Raw genomic sequence first — 19,291 nt, forward strand, 5'->3', positions numbered from 1 at the left:
GGAAAAAATATTTGTCAAATAAATCTATACAACATTCAAAACAGCTTATCCATTTATTAGCGACATCTAGACTTGTAATGCTATAATAGTTTGCATAAATGGTGCTTCCATCTGTTGCCTTTATACCGCAATTGATGTATTCAAGTTTGCAATATAAATAGATGTCACTAACAATCTATGTGTGTAACATAACTCAAAAATTAATATGAATACAAATTCAGAAAATCCAAAGTTATTAACGGCAGTTCAGAAATGGTCTCTTTCTAATAAAAAAAGTAGGTAATTCTGCCAAATTGTTAATAAAAAAACCATATTAATTTTACTAGTGTACCTTATAACTAGAAAGTGTCACTGTGTTAGCTAGGTTTGTAGGTACTGTTCCTTTACCATTTTCGGAATTCATGCCTAGTTTTATAGTGATCGTATATCAAATATTCTTACTATGTGACCACTACGCGACCCTTAGCCTCGTATTACGTTCACGTCCATGACGCAGAGTTATCTATTTTAAGAATCACAATCGTCTTCCTCAAGTCTATCAAAATTACCACTACTCTATGTACCCATTCCGTAAAATACCTACCTAATGCTTTACAGCTGAACACACCCACTATAAAAATCTTTCGGATATTAAATTTAATTTTTCAATTATAATTTTCCACGTTTTTTCCTCGCGAAACAAAAAAAAACAAAACAAAATGTACTTACCTATGTAGGTAATGTTATCAGGATCAACAAAAAATATCATATTGTAGTAACTACATGTCCGTAGTTGCCCTTATTTTTTATCAGCACCACTCTAAATTATTCACAATGCGTACGTTTCCTAATCCATACGCAACCCTTAAATTTGAGCATAGTTCATATATTATAATGTCTACTAACTATGTGTCCCAGTCCTTAGGATAGGTATTTACTATTTACTGATGGATACTTTTGTCAATTAAAGTCGGTTGTAAAAAATAAACACAAATAAACGAACATCCTTTTATTTACATTCATTTCACGACAGAATGTTTATTTTAATAAATAACAAAAGTATAATCTAATTAGTGCTACCTATCACATTTTCGGCGTATTATTCTATCGGTGTCCATTTAGCACCTCACAATTAGACAATTATACAATGTACTGAACAATTAATATTATTACAACTTATAAACATAAAGGGAAGATATAAAGCAAATGGTTTTAGCGTTTATTTATTCAGATTGCTGTCTCCACTAACATTGATGCAAACTTACAGATGCCTCATATCAAAATAAAAAAATAATCTCATAGACTGTTGATTAACCACATGTTTATTTACATTACGATAGTCAATAATATTTAAAAAAAAATGCAATGTTTAATGAGACGAGTAAACCGCTGACTCGATAAATTGGTAAGCATTAACACGACTCAGGAAGGTACTTATTATAATAGACAGTAGGAATAGCACTCAGAATTCCAAATTTCAAAACACTGAGCACGGCACTGCACTGCAGCCGTAACCCTGAGACATTAGATGCTAAGCCGCCTTATCATTTTTAATACCAATAAGATAATGTGATAATATAATCTGGCATTTTCAATGTAGTTTTCTGATATATATATAGAATATTTTAGTTCTCAATTATGATGTCCGAGATTATGTTTTTATTCAGTCAATTAGCTTATTTTAAAATACATTCAAGTTTATAATATAACCATATTGCATAATAACAGGCAAAAACTATAAACAATTACTTAGCTGATTTTTTTATGTTAATTAAGTAATAATTTTGATTTTATCTGTGAGCTTACAAAATATTCCAGCTTGCATTATTATAAATATGGTCGTATTTTAAAAATAATATAAGAAAAAATCTATTCCTATTTTTTAACATTATCAAAATATACATAATAAAGATGTCTATATACAAAGTGGTAATGACTTGTTTGTTAGTAAATTTATGGCCTTTTTATTTTTAGCAAATAGTGCGATCTGTATTTATGTTATCAATATTGTTTATTTTTTTTTTGGTAAATAAAAAAATACAATTTATCCAGTGTCTCTAGAAACGTATTAAAATTAAATATATTTATTAATGTGATAAAAATTGGCGGTAATGGAGACGCCGTTATTCAGATCGCACCATCGTCACTATCAAATAATATTAGTCAATAACTAATTCCAAAATGAACCTTAAATCTATCGTACAAGCTACCTATTAGTTAGCTGTTATTCTAACCATACTACTACTATTTGAATCACAGTCTCATAAAGGAAAACACTAAAAGTCTGTTCGCATCGAATCACGCTGGGTACAAGTACATTGTTTTGGTAAAATTCATTTCTCTCTCATAATAATTTTCTTATTTACACTAAGATGGTTATATCAAACAAAGCACTGTGTATAATTTCTCATAAATATCCAACAAAAATATATTTTCGTCTACTACTTAAAATTAACTATAATTTGGTGCAAAACAGTCCAATATTCATCTTAGGTTGAAAGCATGTCTTTTCATTGTTCCAACTTTATTACTTTTCCTGATATCCCGACGTGATTCCGATCTAGCGTGAAACTAGATTGTACAGCCTCGTTGATGTATCAGATCTTTTACTTCTACAATATTCTCATGGAATCCGTGTGTTTCATGATATTGTGTCCCAAACTTCTTAATTTCATGGGCGATTCACAACAATCGCTGGAGTCTGAGGAATCATAGTATCTGTGCCTGGATAAAATTCTCCTGGTTCTTGTGTCGGAGTCGTACATCAGCATGTGAGTGCTGCCCTTCCTTGATCTATAAGGTAGTCTGTATGGTGTACTGCTTTGTACGTCCGACATAGATCTGATGTGTCTTCTGTATTTTGATTCTTTTGTTAAAGGAGTGAAAGTCACCACGTTGTTACCTTGCGGCTCAGCCAAGGACCTGGAAATAAAAGAACACGTCATTAAAGTTTACTATCGTGGTTTTGAGTTCAACCGCTTGGCAAACATGTTAATTCCTAGAAAATGATTGTTTATCATTTTGATAAGGTGACTGGTTAATCTCATTGTTTATGGTTTTTATTTAGTCAAGTCATGATGACTTAGGAATACTTGATAAAGAGCTGTCATAATGGCAATGATATTCGCCGTGTTGTTGTCGTAACAACGATAGAATAGGACATAAAGAGAATAGGACAGAATACAGCTACGCGCATTCCTAATTAAAGTGGCAGTTATGTAAAATTACACTATATGTACCTATCTAACTCGTGCCTAAAGCAGCTTATCATTTTTGGACACGCTGTAATATCAATATCAATCACACATGTTATCAGTTAGGCCTCTGACGTCACCGCGTGTAATAATAATTACATTTGTACAATTAGAGTGCGTTCGGCTAATTTCGGACGGTTTTTCGGTGTGTTGCGAGGAGTCTCGAAAATATTTTTTTTCTCATAAAATATTTAAGCGATACCAACGTTTTATACATGAAACTGGTTATTATTAATGCTACTTTATGTGATAATTTAATTCATCTTCCAATTCTCTCTGTGTAAGCTTAAAAATAGATGATAATATCAGTATAGGAATTGATAACCCTTAGAAAAGAACGGACCTTCGCGGGGTAAGTTCGGACTCCGTTCTAATAACGCTTCTAATGCTAGTATGCTAAGGTCTACAAAATCAAACAGAAGTCTCAAAAATGTTAAGAAGAGCGAAATCCACCTTTTTTGTTTCAATGTAATAGCGCACCCGTGCGTGGCCGTAGCATCAACTGTGGTATATAGGGTGGAGCAAAAAGAGACTCCGTATCCGCCTACATAGCTTAAACTAAAAAATAACCATAGATTCGTGGTATTTATTCGTTATACGATCTTACCCCTTATCCGATCTTACCCGAACGCACCTAATATATCATAAACTTTGTTTTATATTTATAGCTTATGCTGCCTTATTTATGGGCATATTTAAATACATATGAGCGTTCGCAAATATTTACCAGCTAGTATTACGAATACAATCAGCGACGTCTAATAAATTAATTTATGACAATAGGCATTTATCTGATCTTTTACGTAACTAATATTCTCGAATGTTCATACTTCTAAAAAAACTGACACGGTGTATTACATAATAAAACATAACCAAAAAACTTGTACTTTAGTACTTATGTAATTTTTTTTTCGGATTGAAATTTGTCCTGATTGTCGCGGTTATTGTTTTCGGAATTGAAAAGTTGACTGATATCTAGTTCAATCTAGGGAAAGCCCAAAAATGATTTTCGTAACTACCGAGCATTTTTTTTGCAACAGCGTATCCGTATTTATATTATATAGAATTTTTATGGAATAACTGAAACCATTTTTCACGATATGTTATCTACTATTAAGATACCTAGTTTTACAGCAGAAACGTACGGTTAGGCACAAAACTAGTAATAATATCAGAAAGTAAAGAACATACGTGTATAATATCATAGAAGGGACTATATTTTGTTATCCCTAAGACCACCTCGCCCTCGCAGTCTTGAAGGTTATGCTAATATTTACCACGAGTCACGACATAAAGTCTAAGTCATGTCTCAGCGTAATTATATTGTTCAAATAGGTTTTTCTGATAATTATACTATGTACCTATATAAAGAAGTGTAAATGTTATCAAGATTTCATCATGATCAGATGAAATAATAAATAAAGAGGTACCTACTACATGCTAAGTAGCATAACAGAAGATGTTCTGTTAAATTAGAAAATACCTACCTAATGCCTGTAGATATTGTGTAATTGGAAAGAGATATGATATGGGAAGTCGATAGATATACGTACCTATAAGTAGCACAGGGTGCTAAGAATTTAAATGGACTTAGCTAAACATGTATAGCAAATTAGTCGAGTTTTGTACAATATTTGCAAAATCTATAGAAAAATACTTTAGGTAATGATACTTCACAGCAGTATCATTGTGGCCATCAAATAAAAGTTAAATCCTCAAGCAAAACACCATCCGTACCAGTATTTGCAGAAGCCGGAAGGTCATATTAGAGGAAGTTACAATCCTTTATGATAACACAAAGCAAATGGTAGGTTTAATTAATCGGAATGGCAACATTATTGAACGCGAGGGCCATATCTGCAATAAATTAACGGTGAACTTGAGTGGACCTCACTTACACATTCATCTTTATCATTTATAAAGAAGTAACTAAGGTCGAATGTTGTTTGCGGAATATAGTTCTGGAGATTTCCAGTTTTCAAATAACATGAATTCTTTTTCTGCAGTTGCGAATTTTAAATTATAATGTGCATGAACACACAAGTTGTTTTGCAAATTTACTGTAACTTCTTAATAATGTCTATTACTTAGGTGTTGTAAAATGCGAAAATTCGAGAATGTTGGACGGAAAAATGTTTCGATGTTTGTTAAAAGTAAAGCGGAATAATTTGGATTTATTTTGCAAAGGTGCACAGATCGACTTTCTTTTCGGGAAAGATCTTTCATGCACTACAGGCACAATCTTGTAATAAAAAGTGATGATTAGATTATAACCATATATTTAAACTTTACAATAAGTGTGACGTATTTCTTATCCTACTCAATAACATTGAGTAATCATGACTTGTTATTTAAATATTATTGAAATTCATAAATAATAAACACACGTTATTAAAAAATGTATCAAAATAGGTACTTATACCTAATTTTTTTACATTTGTATTTTCTTCGGTTGAATTACTTTCATAATGTTTTATTTACGAATGCATATGAACTACCAACCCGCACTGCGCCAGCTTTGTTGATGTAAGGATAAATTTAGTACCATTAGCGTGACGTATAGGTCGACTCGTAAATACACTGCACTCAATACATAAAAAAGTATGTAAAGAAAAAATTAAGCCAAACATAAATTGAATTTTATAATTCGTCATACAAAAATCACAAATTACTCCTTCCTTCCTACAATTGGGGGCCCTTCAAATGGAGCGTGAAGAACTTGCCGACCGTCTGGGCATGTTTATATTATATTGCCATTTGCTAGTCGAAATGTTTTTGGGCGTCTTTTCACTCATCACCGGGTTCAATGAGGAACCCTTGCCGTGCTGTGGATAAGAAATAAAAAAGTGCCTAAGTACCCACCTACTTTGATAACTGTGAACGAAGCAATATTAATGATTTACAACATTATATTCGCGTAAGGTATATAATTCTTGCCAGACTATAATTACAATCAGATAGTCTAAACATCCACTTGACCTGTATAATGCTTAGTAAATAATAACAGAATATACTTACTAATTAGTTATCTAAGTGTTCTATTAGGATATCACAATCGATCATGTTTATTTAATAGCTTTATTAATTAACTTTGGCCTATGATGTCATTGTCTTTTCAAATAAATGACTAATAGTTTCATGACGACATAAATTAAGAATATTATAGTGCCAACCTTTGTTTGGATATTTTAATGTTGGGGTACTCCCCGGGATATAATTTACTTTAGGGACTTTTGTCACTGCGAATACTTTAAAACGCATCTAGTTCAACAATAGATTATAAAAGTGTGATTATATTAACTGATTTCAGAAGATAGGTACAACATAATGGAAAGGTAATTAAATTAATCGTCTCTATTTGACGGTAAGAGAACGTCCCAGAGCGCAAACAACATAAAATATATTCGATTACTTAAAAATAATTTAGGAAATTAATTATGTTTGGAACCTGAACCTGGTTACAGCGTTATCTGCTAGATATTTACTTTGTAGGCACATACAATTTAAGGCGGCGACCAACTTACACCATAGACAATAATAAAATTTACTTCTGTTTTGTACAGCCTTGAAATAACAGTTTAAATATTTTTACAATACTCCATACTAGTGACTGTCTTATAGAAGTAAAATATCAACTCAACATATCCATCATGTAACGGACACATAGTAATATTTCTTCAAACACATTCTATATTAAAGCATAGATAACAGCTATAAATAAATTGGCTTTTTTGTATGACAGGAAGAAAGACCCGACTGTACCAAACAAACGATAGTAATTATACTATCTGTCAAGTCGATAAGTGAATGTGTAGTTATTATAACGGGGACTTATCTTCGAACCGGATAGACAGTTCCTTTAGTGGAAAGCATTTGAAATTAGATAACAAATGTAATATATTATGCGTAACGACATGCACGAGAATGTTCTATGATAGTTTTGGATTCATATAATTTATTATATATTTTTATTTTCTTTATTAGGGATCACCAATAGAATTTACAATACTTATTACATACGAATAACTAAAACAAAAAAGAAACATCTGGACTTATTGCAATTTTATTAACACGCAACCACAACATACGCAAGGTAAGAAAAAAAAAATTAAACATAGGTATAAAAATAAAAAAGAAAAATAGTTAACAATATAAATCTATGTATCTATATTCTATATACCTAATAATTAATATTAAAGTTTATTATTATCAGAATGCATATTATACCTCATCAATATTTACCAAAATAGCTTGTTTGAATGTAGACAAGGAATCATGGTCAATGTCTAAATTCTTTATTTTAATAGACAGCCGGTTATAAAGAGCTGATATATATGTATTTTGTATTAGAATATTATGACATAAACACTATTCATAATCATTAGCCTATAGCAGCCCACAGCTGGACATAAGCCTTCCCCAATATTCTCCATTCTTTCCTGCCTTCGATGAAATTAAAGTTATTGATAATGGTCTAAGATTTACAACACCAAAGACTAGTCAACCAACTAATAGAAACCACGAGTATACATAACTCGTTCTAGCCATATCGAGAATGAACAAACCAGAATATTATTTAATGTGGGAGTAGACTTGCACACTGCTAACGACGGACACAGGAACATAATTTTAGTAGTTTCATTATTTTCATACAATATCTGGATGTTTATGAACTGTTGGGAGGGCAGTATATTTTGTGATCAACGTTTCAACTCAGTCAGTGTGACCAGTAAAAGAAATCGTGATTATTCTAAAGTACGTCGTGTCTCTGGTTCGTCGACATTATAACATTTGGACAAAAATATATATTCTTCATTTGCATTAACATATTTTAACCTACTTAAGCACAATTTGTAATTATTAGAGCACTCCTTTTAACTGTGGCAATACCTGTGTTAGGAGGCCCCTGGTATAATATTTGGATAAAACACATTTATAATGTATTACATAAGGTGTATAAAAGTTTTAGATAACCATGATATCACCAGAGGAAATTTCGAATTATGTAAAATCCTTCGATCAATAATACCATTGGTATTAGTGGTATTGTCGATCGAAGATAAAATCACGGAAACGTATTTGTAAGCAATTGAGGTTTGAACGAACTGCAGATCAATGAAGCAATTAGATAAGTTAAATCAAAACGATAAACTATGCGGCTATCATTCATAAACATGTTTTCCGGTGCGGTATCATAGAAGTTGTGATCTGTTTTATGTTCATTACTCTCCGATAAGTTTGCTCCTGAACAAAATTATCTTCGGAAGATATTAATCACAGCACTTTAACGTAACAGGGCGAAGAAAAAATTTGCCATTAACGAGAGGAATAATTTTTATATTTCAAGTTTTTTTAGGATACTAGGTCATTACAACACCGGGTGTAAGAATTTGGCACTACCCCAATAATAATTCAGATTTGACAAAATAATGTGCGGTTTGGTGGATTTCGAATGGTTTTGTTTTTCGATTCCGAGAGCGTTGTGCAATGTCAGAAATACATTGCAGCTGTGTTTTGGCGACGAATCGATGGTGCACGGTCTAAAATTGGAAGAAATAACGTAAACAACAAACAATGAGAACATCTTTCATTAATTGTGTTTGTACTTTCCTGTTTTGTTTATTTTTCAAAGATGGTAAGAGTAAAGTCATTATCGAAATGATTTTGTTTTACCAATTATACACACAAAAGTATGTAAAAAATATTTTTTTTTTGGATTTTTATTTAAATTTAGTTTACGAAATAAAACATTAACTCGCGTGATGTCACTTGAAAACAAATTGTTTTCGATTGAACAAAATATATTCTAATTTAAAATCGATTGCTTACACTGAAGTTTTAAAATGCCTATTTCGAAATCACGAATAATTTAGAACTGGCTAAACACAAAAGATTTTAAAAGTTAAAAATATTTTTAGCGTTTTTATTCGTATCGAATAATACAAATTATATTACCAAAGCTGCAAATGTTTAATGTATAATTCATATTTTCATTTTGGGGTCATTGAATCGAATCATGGCTACACGCGCGTATAAAATATTTCAAATTCTAAAACTTGTGTGTTGTTACTTGAACTGATATTAGAAATCAGTTGTACAATAAATTATGAATTGTAAGAGAGAAAGCGAAGATAATTAGAATTAAAAATCTAATCCTTTTTAATAACATTCCTTTACTAACGACAAAATCAAATGCTATATCACACCTAAATGTATAAGTCGATCAAATATAAAAGTCACGCTCTAACTATGCTCTGAAATACAATAATACGATAACTATTTAATGAAATGTATTTGAAACTTGAAACACGCCCCGAGAGATATGTCACAGTTACTTTGAAAAATTGGAAAAGGTTATAAGACATTTGACTCATGTACTGATATTTAAAAACATACTAAAAGAACTCCGTTATAATACAGATTAGAAATACCTATAGAAGTACGTTTGTAACAACAAAATCCATACTGGGTGTGTACCTTCCATTTACAAGCTAACTTAGCGCGCCACTCCTCTTCCATTAGACATTTCAGTTTCCTATACATTCGATGGTAAAACCCAGACAATAGCGCCATAGATCAATAAAATTCAAAAAACGAACACAGTCTCGCTAATGGCAGTCACGTCCCAGGTATAACCGAAAGTATTCTTCATAGTATGAAATACTAGGTTTTACTCATGAATTCGTCCGGGCGAAAAGGGAATTCGAAATTAGGAATAACATTCCTTATAAATTTTATCCCTAATATAAAATGTCCATAGTTATATAAGTAATTTTAATTGTTATTTAGAAATAATAATAGTAGGGTACCGGACTCATTTTTGTTCTTTACTATTATCAAATATTTACGTTAAGTACATAAATTATAACACAAAAGGAATTATTAAAATCCGGTAAAAAATCAACAAGTTATAAGTCTTTGAATTTCGGTGGAAAGGGTAGTTAACAAGAAACAGAAAAGAGACAAAATATGCACATGTGACGTCATCGGGAATTACGACGCGTGCGGAAGAAAGAGATGAAGCGATATCCCCACATCGTGCCCACTTCTGCACGTTACAATATTTTAAATATGCATTACTCGCTCATTTTTTAACCAATTTTAATGCAGTATTCGCAGGAGTGCTTCTTTTTCGTATTAAAAGCCATTACATATAGAATAATGTACAAAATCAAGCATAGGCCGGTCCCCTATTATGCTTATAAATTGCTTTGACGTATCACAAGTGCAACTTTGTTCGCCTACGTAATAAATAAAGTATTTATTTATTTATTTAAAAAAAAACCTTTGTTAGATAAAGTGCTACTGTGTGCCTAGAGAATAGCTGGACATGGTAATTGTACTTATTTAGCAATCAACAAATATCTTCACAGTTTTTTTCATTTAAATAAGTAAAATCCATACATGCTAATATTATAAATGCTTATATGACTGTATGTCTGCCTGTAACGCTTTCACGACTAATCTATCGATCCGATTCTGATCAAATTTTGTATGAAGTAAGCTTAAACCAAAATGAAGTATATACTATATAGGCTACTTTTTATCCGGGAAAGTCCATAATGTGACTATTACCTCGGGATTTGTTTTTCGCGAGGATAGAGTTGCGAACAATAATTAGTAAATCTACAGAATAATAAGTAAGAAATGTTATCGATTGTAAATAAAGTTGTAAGCATTTCTAGTATAATGGAATGTACTTAGATACAATAGTTACTCGTCTCGTTTCCTTATTACAATATACAGAGAGGTGTTAATGCTCTCTGAACATGCAGAATTAATGACATCATATAGTCCTTTTACTTGGAATTTGTATGTTATAAACATCCCTCGATACTGCTTTGCCTGACGTGATGAAATCATAAATCGTGATTCATACAAGTTATTCTTGGGTCAATACAAAATACTTTAAGAACTGCTTATGAATTTCCTGTTTGTATTTAAAATTGCCTACTATATATGATTAATTTATTTACTTGGTATGAATATAGCCTATGCTAAATCGTATAGCCAATTTTTCATTAATTAATAAAAGTTATCTAATACTTTTAACTTATTGATTAAACATTAAATAAACAATTGACGCGTATTATTGCTGTTGCTAATATTCTTTTATCTATTGAAAAATCAAACTAATAAAAGTCAGTTAGCAAAAACGCATTCAACCAAAGAATAAAATCAATAAAATAGTATTATAATCTGGTCAGTAATTAATTAATTAGGGCACAAGTACTTATTTTTATGTCATAAGAATTACAGGTGTAACAAATTATCGATTGCAGCCTTAACCATGGTATTTCGTCCATATAAAATGCATGCCCGTCGATAGACAAGTAAATTCAATGTGGTGGTATTTCTCTACCGCAGTAAATTGTTATGATATTTATGTTCGATCACGAATGTCCTACATTTGTTCTTTTCAACCGTATATATTTAAATTTTATACTACAATTTTGCACTATATACTTTAAGAATAGCGCTGACGTCGTGTTTTAATTACAAACCTAATAATTAAACATGACTAATTGAAATAACCGTTTCGGTGTTCAATAGACTAAGTAAAACAGAGCGCTAACCTTCATGTATGTTTATAGAAAATATTATTATTAAGTTCTATTACAATATAAGGCATTCATACAATTAAGTATGTATCTTGTGAGAAAATTTCATACGACAATACTACTGTGAGCTCGTACACTAATTTTTACAAAAAGAAATCATTTAATTACGAATATGAAATAATAAAATTATTAAAAAAGACACTTAAGGCGATACCTGAAGGTCCATTTTCATACATTTTGTTTCACCTTTAATCTGGGTAACTAAACAAGTATTGGCAAGTAAAGAATTTAAATTCACGTCTAGTTAGTGATTATAGAGTTAATATGGGCCAACAAAGGTTAAACTTCATAAATAAATTGACTTTCCTCTTATAATCTTATCAATAAATAAATTGATGTAAGGTGTTAGAAATAAACAAGCTATATTATATAACAATGAAGTCAATTTGTGTAATAATCATGAGACATCTCTGTTTACTCCATTTTTAGCTAAAGACTGTATGTACTAATCAAGTCGGACCACTCATGCCATCGACAAAACTGCATAGTACATTTCTACTAAATTCTGACTAAGTATACCATTATTATCGTTGGTCTATTTTAATATAAAATAAATTTCTGCTACATCTACCCACATAATTTATCTCTTACGCATTTAACACAACATATAATATGCATTTTAAGAGCACTTCTATAATTAGAGCGTACAAACTCTGAAAGAATGAACAATATATTTTACTTTCTCATCAGGTCTATTTGTAATAATATTTAGCATCTGTATTTATGTTTGTTATGTTCTATAAGATTCAGTTTATTATTGAAGTGATTGTTTTATCCCTTATTAGACCGACTCGTGTTTTAAACTTAACGTTCATTCGAATAGTGGTCATTGTTCAATCAATGAAGATCTTTAAATAGCATGGCGCTTGCAATCATTTATTAGAAGTGAAAAAGGCGGGATGGGTACACAGGCTGCTCGCTGGGCTTGGCTTGCTTCATATCGGCAGGCGCAGGCCAAAGTTTCACTACAATCTATTTCGAGGCCAGACGTAATTCTGTCCAACTTATCGCTGTATCGGATACAAATTACCCACGCATTGGAAATTATAAATGACGCGCGGCTTTCTTCGCGTAAGAGATTGTTAATTACGACATTAATATACCGCGAAAAATGTATTGGAATTTAGAATTTTAAATTCAAATAACATTTATGTATCAATCGGCTTCAAGTTTAATGCCAATTAAACAGTTTCTTTTTCGGTTAAACTGCTAATATAGTATTTATATCAAGTTATTGGCAGTCAGTCAGTAAACTCTTTACTTGGAACTGCCAACTGTAATCTTTTTTAAACGATTGATAAAGTAATACATTTTTCTACCTACCTGCATTAATAGATAATAACGAATAATTTGACAAATGAACTAAATAAATTAGGTAATACGGAAAAACCATCTTCGAACACTATTAAACTGACTACACTGATGTAAATAAGCTCATTATTATGTCTGTTACCTCATGTTATGACACTTTCCTAGAATACCTTAGGCATGCAATTAATGTCTAGCCGTAGGGTGTCTGGCGTCCATATTGTAAATCATTCATACTGTGGTGCCGTAAAAGGCGACTGACATGTCTTGCTATCGACTGACCGTCTGTATTCCTATCAATATTCCACACCCATTCCAGTTTACCATTTTTACAAACATTATAGTCAAACCCCACTTTCAAAAGTGTGCTGGAACGGTGGAAGCAATCCTGGTATTCCGCCTTCGTTAAGTGAGAACTAATGAGGTAATCTACTTGGCTGGTAATAACACATTTATCAATAAATCTGTAAATAGTGTTGCTTACGATGAAAGAAGAGAAAATTCGACTTATCCTGGTGCCATCTAAACTACTAGTAAAACGTTTGTGAAACTAAATAATCATTTTAGAGGTAACTTTAGTTTTCTGTGTCTTAGCCATAGAGAGCCTAACATATAATACATAATACTTAGTCTGGCCATAAATACTGTTACACTTAATTATAAAAAAATATTACATTTGAATTTCGAATCTGTCATTTTTATACGATTGTTCATTGTGTTTTCTCATTTTGGCGCCAATACATTGTAAAATATTTTGCGATATTAAAATGGTGTGGGGTGATAAAGAGAACCGAATCGCTGTGATAGCATTACACAAAGTAGGTATGGAGCCAAATGCAATTTTTAAAACTCTCCATACACTTGGTATTAGTAAAATGTTTGTGTACCGGGCTATTAATAGGTACAATGAGACCTCCTCTGTTTGTGACAGAAAAAGATCTGGCCGTCCACGTAGTGTTCGTACGAAAAAGGTGGTCAAAGCAGTAAGGGAAAGAATTCGAAGAAATCCTGTCCGAAAGCAAAAGATTTTATCTCGGGAAATGAAGATAGCACCTAGAACCATGTCGCGTATTTTAAAAGATGACTTAGGACTTGCAGCCTATAAGAGACGCACTGGCCATTTCTTAACTGATAATTTAAAGAAGAATAGGGTGGTAAAATCGAAACAACTACTGAAGCGGTACGCAAAGGGAGGTCACAGAAAAATTTTGTTTACGGATGAGAAAATTTTTACAATTGAGCAACATTTTAACAAACAAAATGACCGTATTTATGCTCAAAGCTCTAAGGAAGCTTCCCAATTAGTCGACAGAGTGCAACGTGGACATTATCCGACTTCAGTGATGGTTTGGTGGGGTGTTAGCTATGAAGGAGTGACTGAGCCATATTTTTGTGAAAAAGGTATCAAAACATCGGCACAAGTGTATCAAGATACCATTCTTGAGAAGGTAGTTAAGCCCCTTAACATCACCATGTTCAATAACCAAGTATGGTCCTTCCAGCAAGACTCGGCGCCGGGTCATAAAGCTCGGTCCACGCAGTCTTGGTTGGAATCGAACGTTTCGGACTTCATCAGAGCTGAAGACTGGCCGTCGTCTAGTCCCGATCTTAATCCGCTGGATTATGATTTGTGGTCAGTTTTAGAGAGTACAGCTTGCTCTAAACGCCATGATAATTTGGAGTCCCTAAAACAATCTATACGATTGGCAGTGAAGAATTTTCCCATGGAAAGAGTGCGTGCTTCTATTGATAACTGGCCTCATCGTTTAAAGGACTGTATTGCAGCCAATGGAGACCACTTCGAATAAGCTTTTTATATTTTTAATTGTTTTATATTTATGTATTAAACTGACACACTGTAAAAGTAATAAATGTTATTTGCAGTTAACAATTTTCTTTTTTCTTTATTACAATATTTATGGCAAGACTAGGTATATTATCATTTTAACTGAGAAAGATATCAAAATAAATGTGCATTAACGTTATGTTTCTGTTTTCACTTCTGCTTTTCTAGCATCAGAAAGACTTAGGAAGATTATAAACACAAACAATACCTATCTTCTGCATTTCCAAATACAAACTACCCTGATAATTCTCGCAAGCTTTACATTCATAAAATGCAAATCCATTGTCTGTCAAATGTTTGATGTTACGTGATAAAAATGCAAATCGCACAATAAACGCCGCGCCACTATTGTTTACATTCCTTGATTTATTTTGTTTACGATACCTGAACACTGCTGATTATCATATTGAATGGATTCAAACATCTATTTATCTATTATTTCGGTTATCTACGCTGTTCAATCTATAGATTGGGTATTTTATAGATTAATTCAGTTTCTTGTTTGTTTTAATAATTTTTCTAAATTTTATTAACTATAAAACATAGCAATTGAATTAACTATTAAATTGATTTTTAAAAATGGTTTTCTGGATGTTCACTCATCAGTTCTGAACTACGTTGTGGAGTTTCATCGTTTTGACACTATCGTTATCGTTTATTATAAGAATTATGGGCCCATGTAACTTATTTTAAATCTAATTGCACTAGACTACGACTCATAATAGGGGCTCGACTCAGGATTAACATCTTTTAACTTTTATCGTATTTGTTATTTCATGCCAAGTTTTTGCGTAATCATTGCAACTGCTATTGAGTAATAAAAGTCCCAAAAGACTTTTTGATTTACAATGTTTGTTAGACTTAGCTAAAAATAAAGATGTTTTTAAAGATTTTATTGCCACGGACTAGTGATCAAAAACCCATGTCTAAATAATAAACTAGTTTGTTTCCACAATATTTTTGCGTTGTCTTTTAAAGAAATATGTAAATTTCATACCAATCCTAATTTGGTTGCAGTAGGTAGGTATGTTATTACTAAGATGGAAGTAAATACCTAAGTTATGACGTCATGTAAATGTATAGTGTTTTGCAGTACTACCAACGTAAGGGTCCAAGGGTTTAATATGTTCTATAATAAATCTTATTGGTTATTGACTTGAATATTATCAAATTCGATTCAGAAAAAAGTCCAAAAGTTTATCGATTACTATAATTAATAATACATTTTCAAATGTTTTTACAACGAGAGACTAAAAAAGAATATTTTATAATTCAATATCGTTAGGTGTGAAATATTATTGACACAAAAACTCTGTCGCAGAAGCCAAAAACACACTATTAAATTCTTCTTTATTACCTTAATATCGTAAATTAAAATAAAAATTTCATGTGAAATAAATTTGACAATTGTTTTAAAGTTTGTTTTTTCAGTTTACCCGGGTTCCCAAAAAACAAATTTAGTAAATCTACCGCCATAATATTAATTTAGTAATCAATCCAAAGTGGATTTCCCAAGAGAGGTTAACGAAAAAGGAGGTATAGGTATAGAGCCGCTAAATTGGGCCCTTAATAGGCTATACGACTGGTTGACAAGGACAACATTACAACAAGAAGAAGAAGAAATTAAAGGCGATTGATAGAGCGCGAAATTTGGACACTATTCTAGAGAAAAGTAACAGAACATCCAACATCAGGCAGCGAAGGAATACTGGCGAATGAAGATTACGTGATGGGAGGGAAGAACCAGCAGGAAACTGAGTCGTCAATAAAAGTTATTTTCGTATTGTAACAAATCGTTTTGACACACAAGAAATCCATTTTGATTGTGGGCTAATGTGTCCCTCATGTTATAAAGGATTTTTTATATTTTTTATTTCTAGATAATTTATTGCCATAGTCATTACACTAAAGCAACTATATACTTGTTTTAATGAAAACAAACTGCAGAGGTGTAAATTGAACCGAGAGAATTTTATCCGGAACTATGCGTAGGTACGTATATCTGGTTCTGTAAGTTCTTTTATGAAAGAAGTATTACCATAATCTTCTTTTTAGGAACGTATTGTTTCGAGAAGTTGTGAGAAAAAGTGATACCAGATACATTTATTATTTTAATACCGTTAGCAAGACACATTAATAGGTTTTACCTTTTATAGTTTCCAGCAGGAAATTTCTACAAATCCATACGTCATTTAAAAGCACTGGAAATACTCAATCTATGAAATACTTATTGTTTCCTCCAAAAAATTTCAATAGGTTAATGTAATGTTATGTCTATATCGTTTATCTTAATATTTAGAAAGCCTTCGACCTGCTTATCAATTCCAGTTTATAAAGATAAGAGTTTTTACTTATCGATTTTAAAGATTTAAGTACTTATCCCTACCGTTCAACATCTGCATTACTTTTGTTGTCAATGATCGATCTACCTACTAATACTGTGACTAAGTTTACCTACCTTTCGGGAAATCCATCTCCAGGGTCTTCGAGACAGTTTAAAGTTGGTATATAGAATGAAAAAAGTTCGTAAAGAAATAAATATTGAGAACTTGAGGCTTATTTGAAGCCATTAGGTTTAGGTCATAAGGAAAATCCAGAGCACCATAAAGTAAATGATAGAGAAGGCTCAAAAGCCTTAAGGTATTTTTACGTTTTTCTTTCAACTGCGAGAACTAATCACTAACTAGACGTGAATTTAAATTCATTACTTGCCAATACTTGTTTAGTTACCCAGATTAAAGCCGAAACAAAATGTATGAAAATGGACCTTGAGGTATCGCCTTAAGCAAAATTAATTTATCGTCTACCGTCTGATATAATTTTCATTTAACATAATGGTAGTCCTGGGGGAACTGTTCCATAAAGAGATAACAATATTTGATGTATTAATATAAGATAATGCAAACTTTCATGTCAATCGATCGAGCAGTCACCAAGTAGATAATTTACGTTAAACTCGCAGAAAAACCTTAAATTTTTTATGAATAGTGACAAACGGAAAGACACAGTAAATTTGTTTAATTCTTAAGAATCTTGTATATTTTTCCTTATATTTGAAATAAGGTATTGATGATGAAACTTGCGATGAGATCATTCGTAGACCGGTAAGTATGTTTTTGTTAATACGGTATCGTAACAAGTTCTGTGAGCAGTGGCACACGGTGCAAAAACGTGTTTATTATTATTCTAAAAAACTTTCCAACTGAATTCTTACGTAATCGAACAAAATGTATCAAATGCATACATAAATTAGTGCATAGCACTACAAAGAACACTTGTTCACAAATCACAGTAGAGATACTTACTTTCCTTTCAAGTAGTCCGATATCTGGCTGACTTTCCAGAATATCTGGAATAGCAACATCAACACTGTGTGATTGATCCATGTGTACAGTTTGTAACAGCTTTCCATAGCGCCCGCGCCGGCCTCGCTCTCGCGCTCCCACTGACACTTCAAAAATTCACTCATCCGACACACCGAGTAGCGACTATTTACAATTATAATTCGAATATACGCGACTGTTGTGCGCGAGCCAATACAGTTAAATTGATAGTACGGCAGCGAGCGTGCGTCGCTAACAAAGCGCAAGGGTAGTTTGACTTATCAATCGAGCGGCGCGCACGAAAATAGCGTCGATAATAAAACGAGCGAGCAATAAGTTTGACCGTTCTCGAGCGTCGGTGCACGCGAACTGGTGGCCATGAGAATTCCACTACAACTCGGCACGTCGGATGACGAAAGATGACTCAGTTGTATCACGTTGTGGATATCGAGTATTTGTTTCTTGCGGTCGGAATGCGTACAGCACAGTGTATACCCGACCGACGCACAGGAACGCAGCAACCAACTAAATAATCCTTTTTGGAGTGGGGAAATATTCAGCTCTAAACATATTATCATGTTTTGGGCATTCCTTTGATCTAATTTTATACTTATAAAAGTTTTTCGAGTTATTCTTAAAATACGGGCCTATAAATCGTTTAAATTGTAGGTACTTAGTTATAATATTATTAAATAAAATCATACTTTTGGTAGGTAGATCTACTCGTTAGGTAACCTTGTCTCTCAAAATCAATACGAACATAATTGCGCTGATTTAAATTTGAATTTGTATTTAAATCTTTTGTCTATAAAACATAATAGATCATTGTTATTAAACATCGAACTAATTGAAACGTAGACTGTTTGACAACGAATTTAAAACACAATTATTCATTTTATCGGGTCGTATTTTGAATTCTAATTAATTGAGTACTTACTTACTTCGAAGAAAATGTGTAAC

General features: G+C 32.2%; 1 protein-coding gene across 1 annotated transcript; it reads right to left on the reverse strand.

Moving 5' to 3' along the window:
- Nucleotides 1–973: 973 nt before the first annotated feature.
- On the reverse strand, nt 974–18,722 carry LOC115440003. The gene is made up of 2 exons (XM_030164117.2): nt 18,314–18,722; nt 974–2,901 (listed from the first exon to the last, which is right to left on the reverse strand). The coding sequence occupies exons 1-2, from the start codon at nt 18,475–18,477 to the stop codon at nt 2,592–2,594; spliced, it is 474 nt and encodes a 157-aa protein (XP_030019977.1). The 5' UTR covers nt 18,478–18,722; the 3' UTR covers nt 974–2,591.
- Between the last annotated feature and the right edge of the window lie 569 nt (nt 18,723–19,291).

This window comes from Manduca sexta, chromosome 15 (genome assembly GCF_014839805.1).
Source record: "Manduca sexta isolate Smith_Timp_Sample1 chromosome 15, JHU_Msex_v1.0, whole genome shotgun sequence".
In the NCBI taxonomy this organism is placed as follows: Eukaryota; Metazoa; Arthropoda; class Insecta; order Lepidoptera; family Sphingidae; genus Manduca; species Manduca sexta.

Excerpts from the sequence above, each read along its gene's own strand:
- LOC115440003 (XM_030164117.2), bottom strand. The coding sequence starts at position 18,477 with ATGAGTGAATTTTTGAAGTGTCAGTGGGAGCGCGAGAGCGAGGCCGGC. Across the intron at positions 2,902-18,313 it reads TCGGACTACTTGAAAGGAAA|GTCCTTGGCTGAGCCGCAAG; the intron begins GTAAGTATCTCT and ends TTTTATTTCCAG.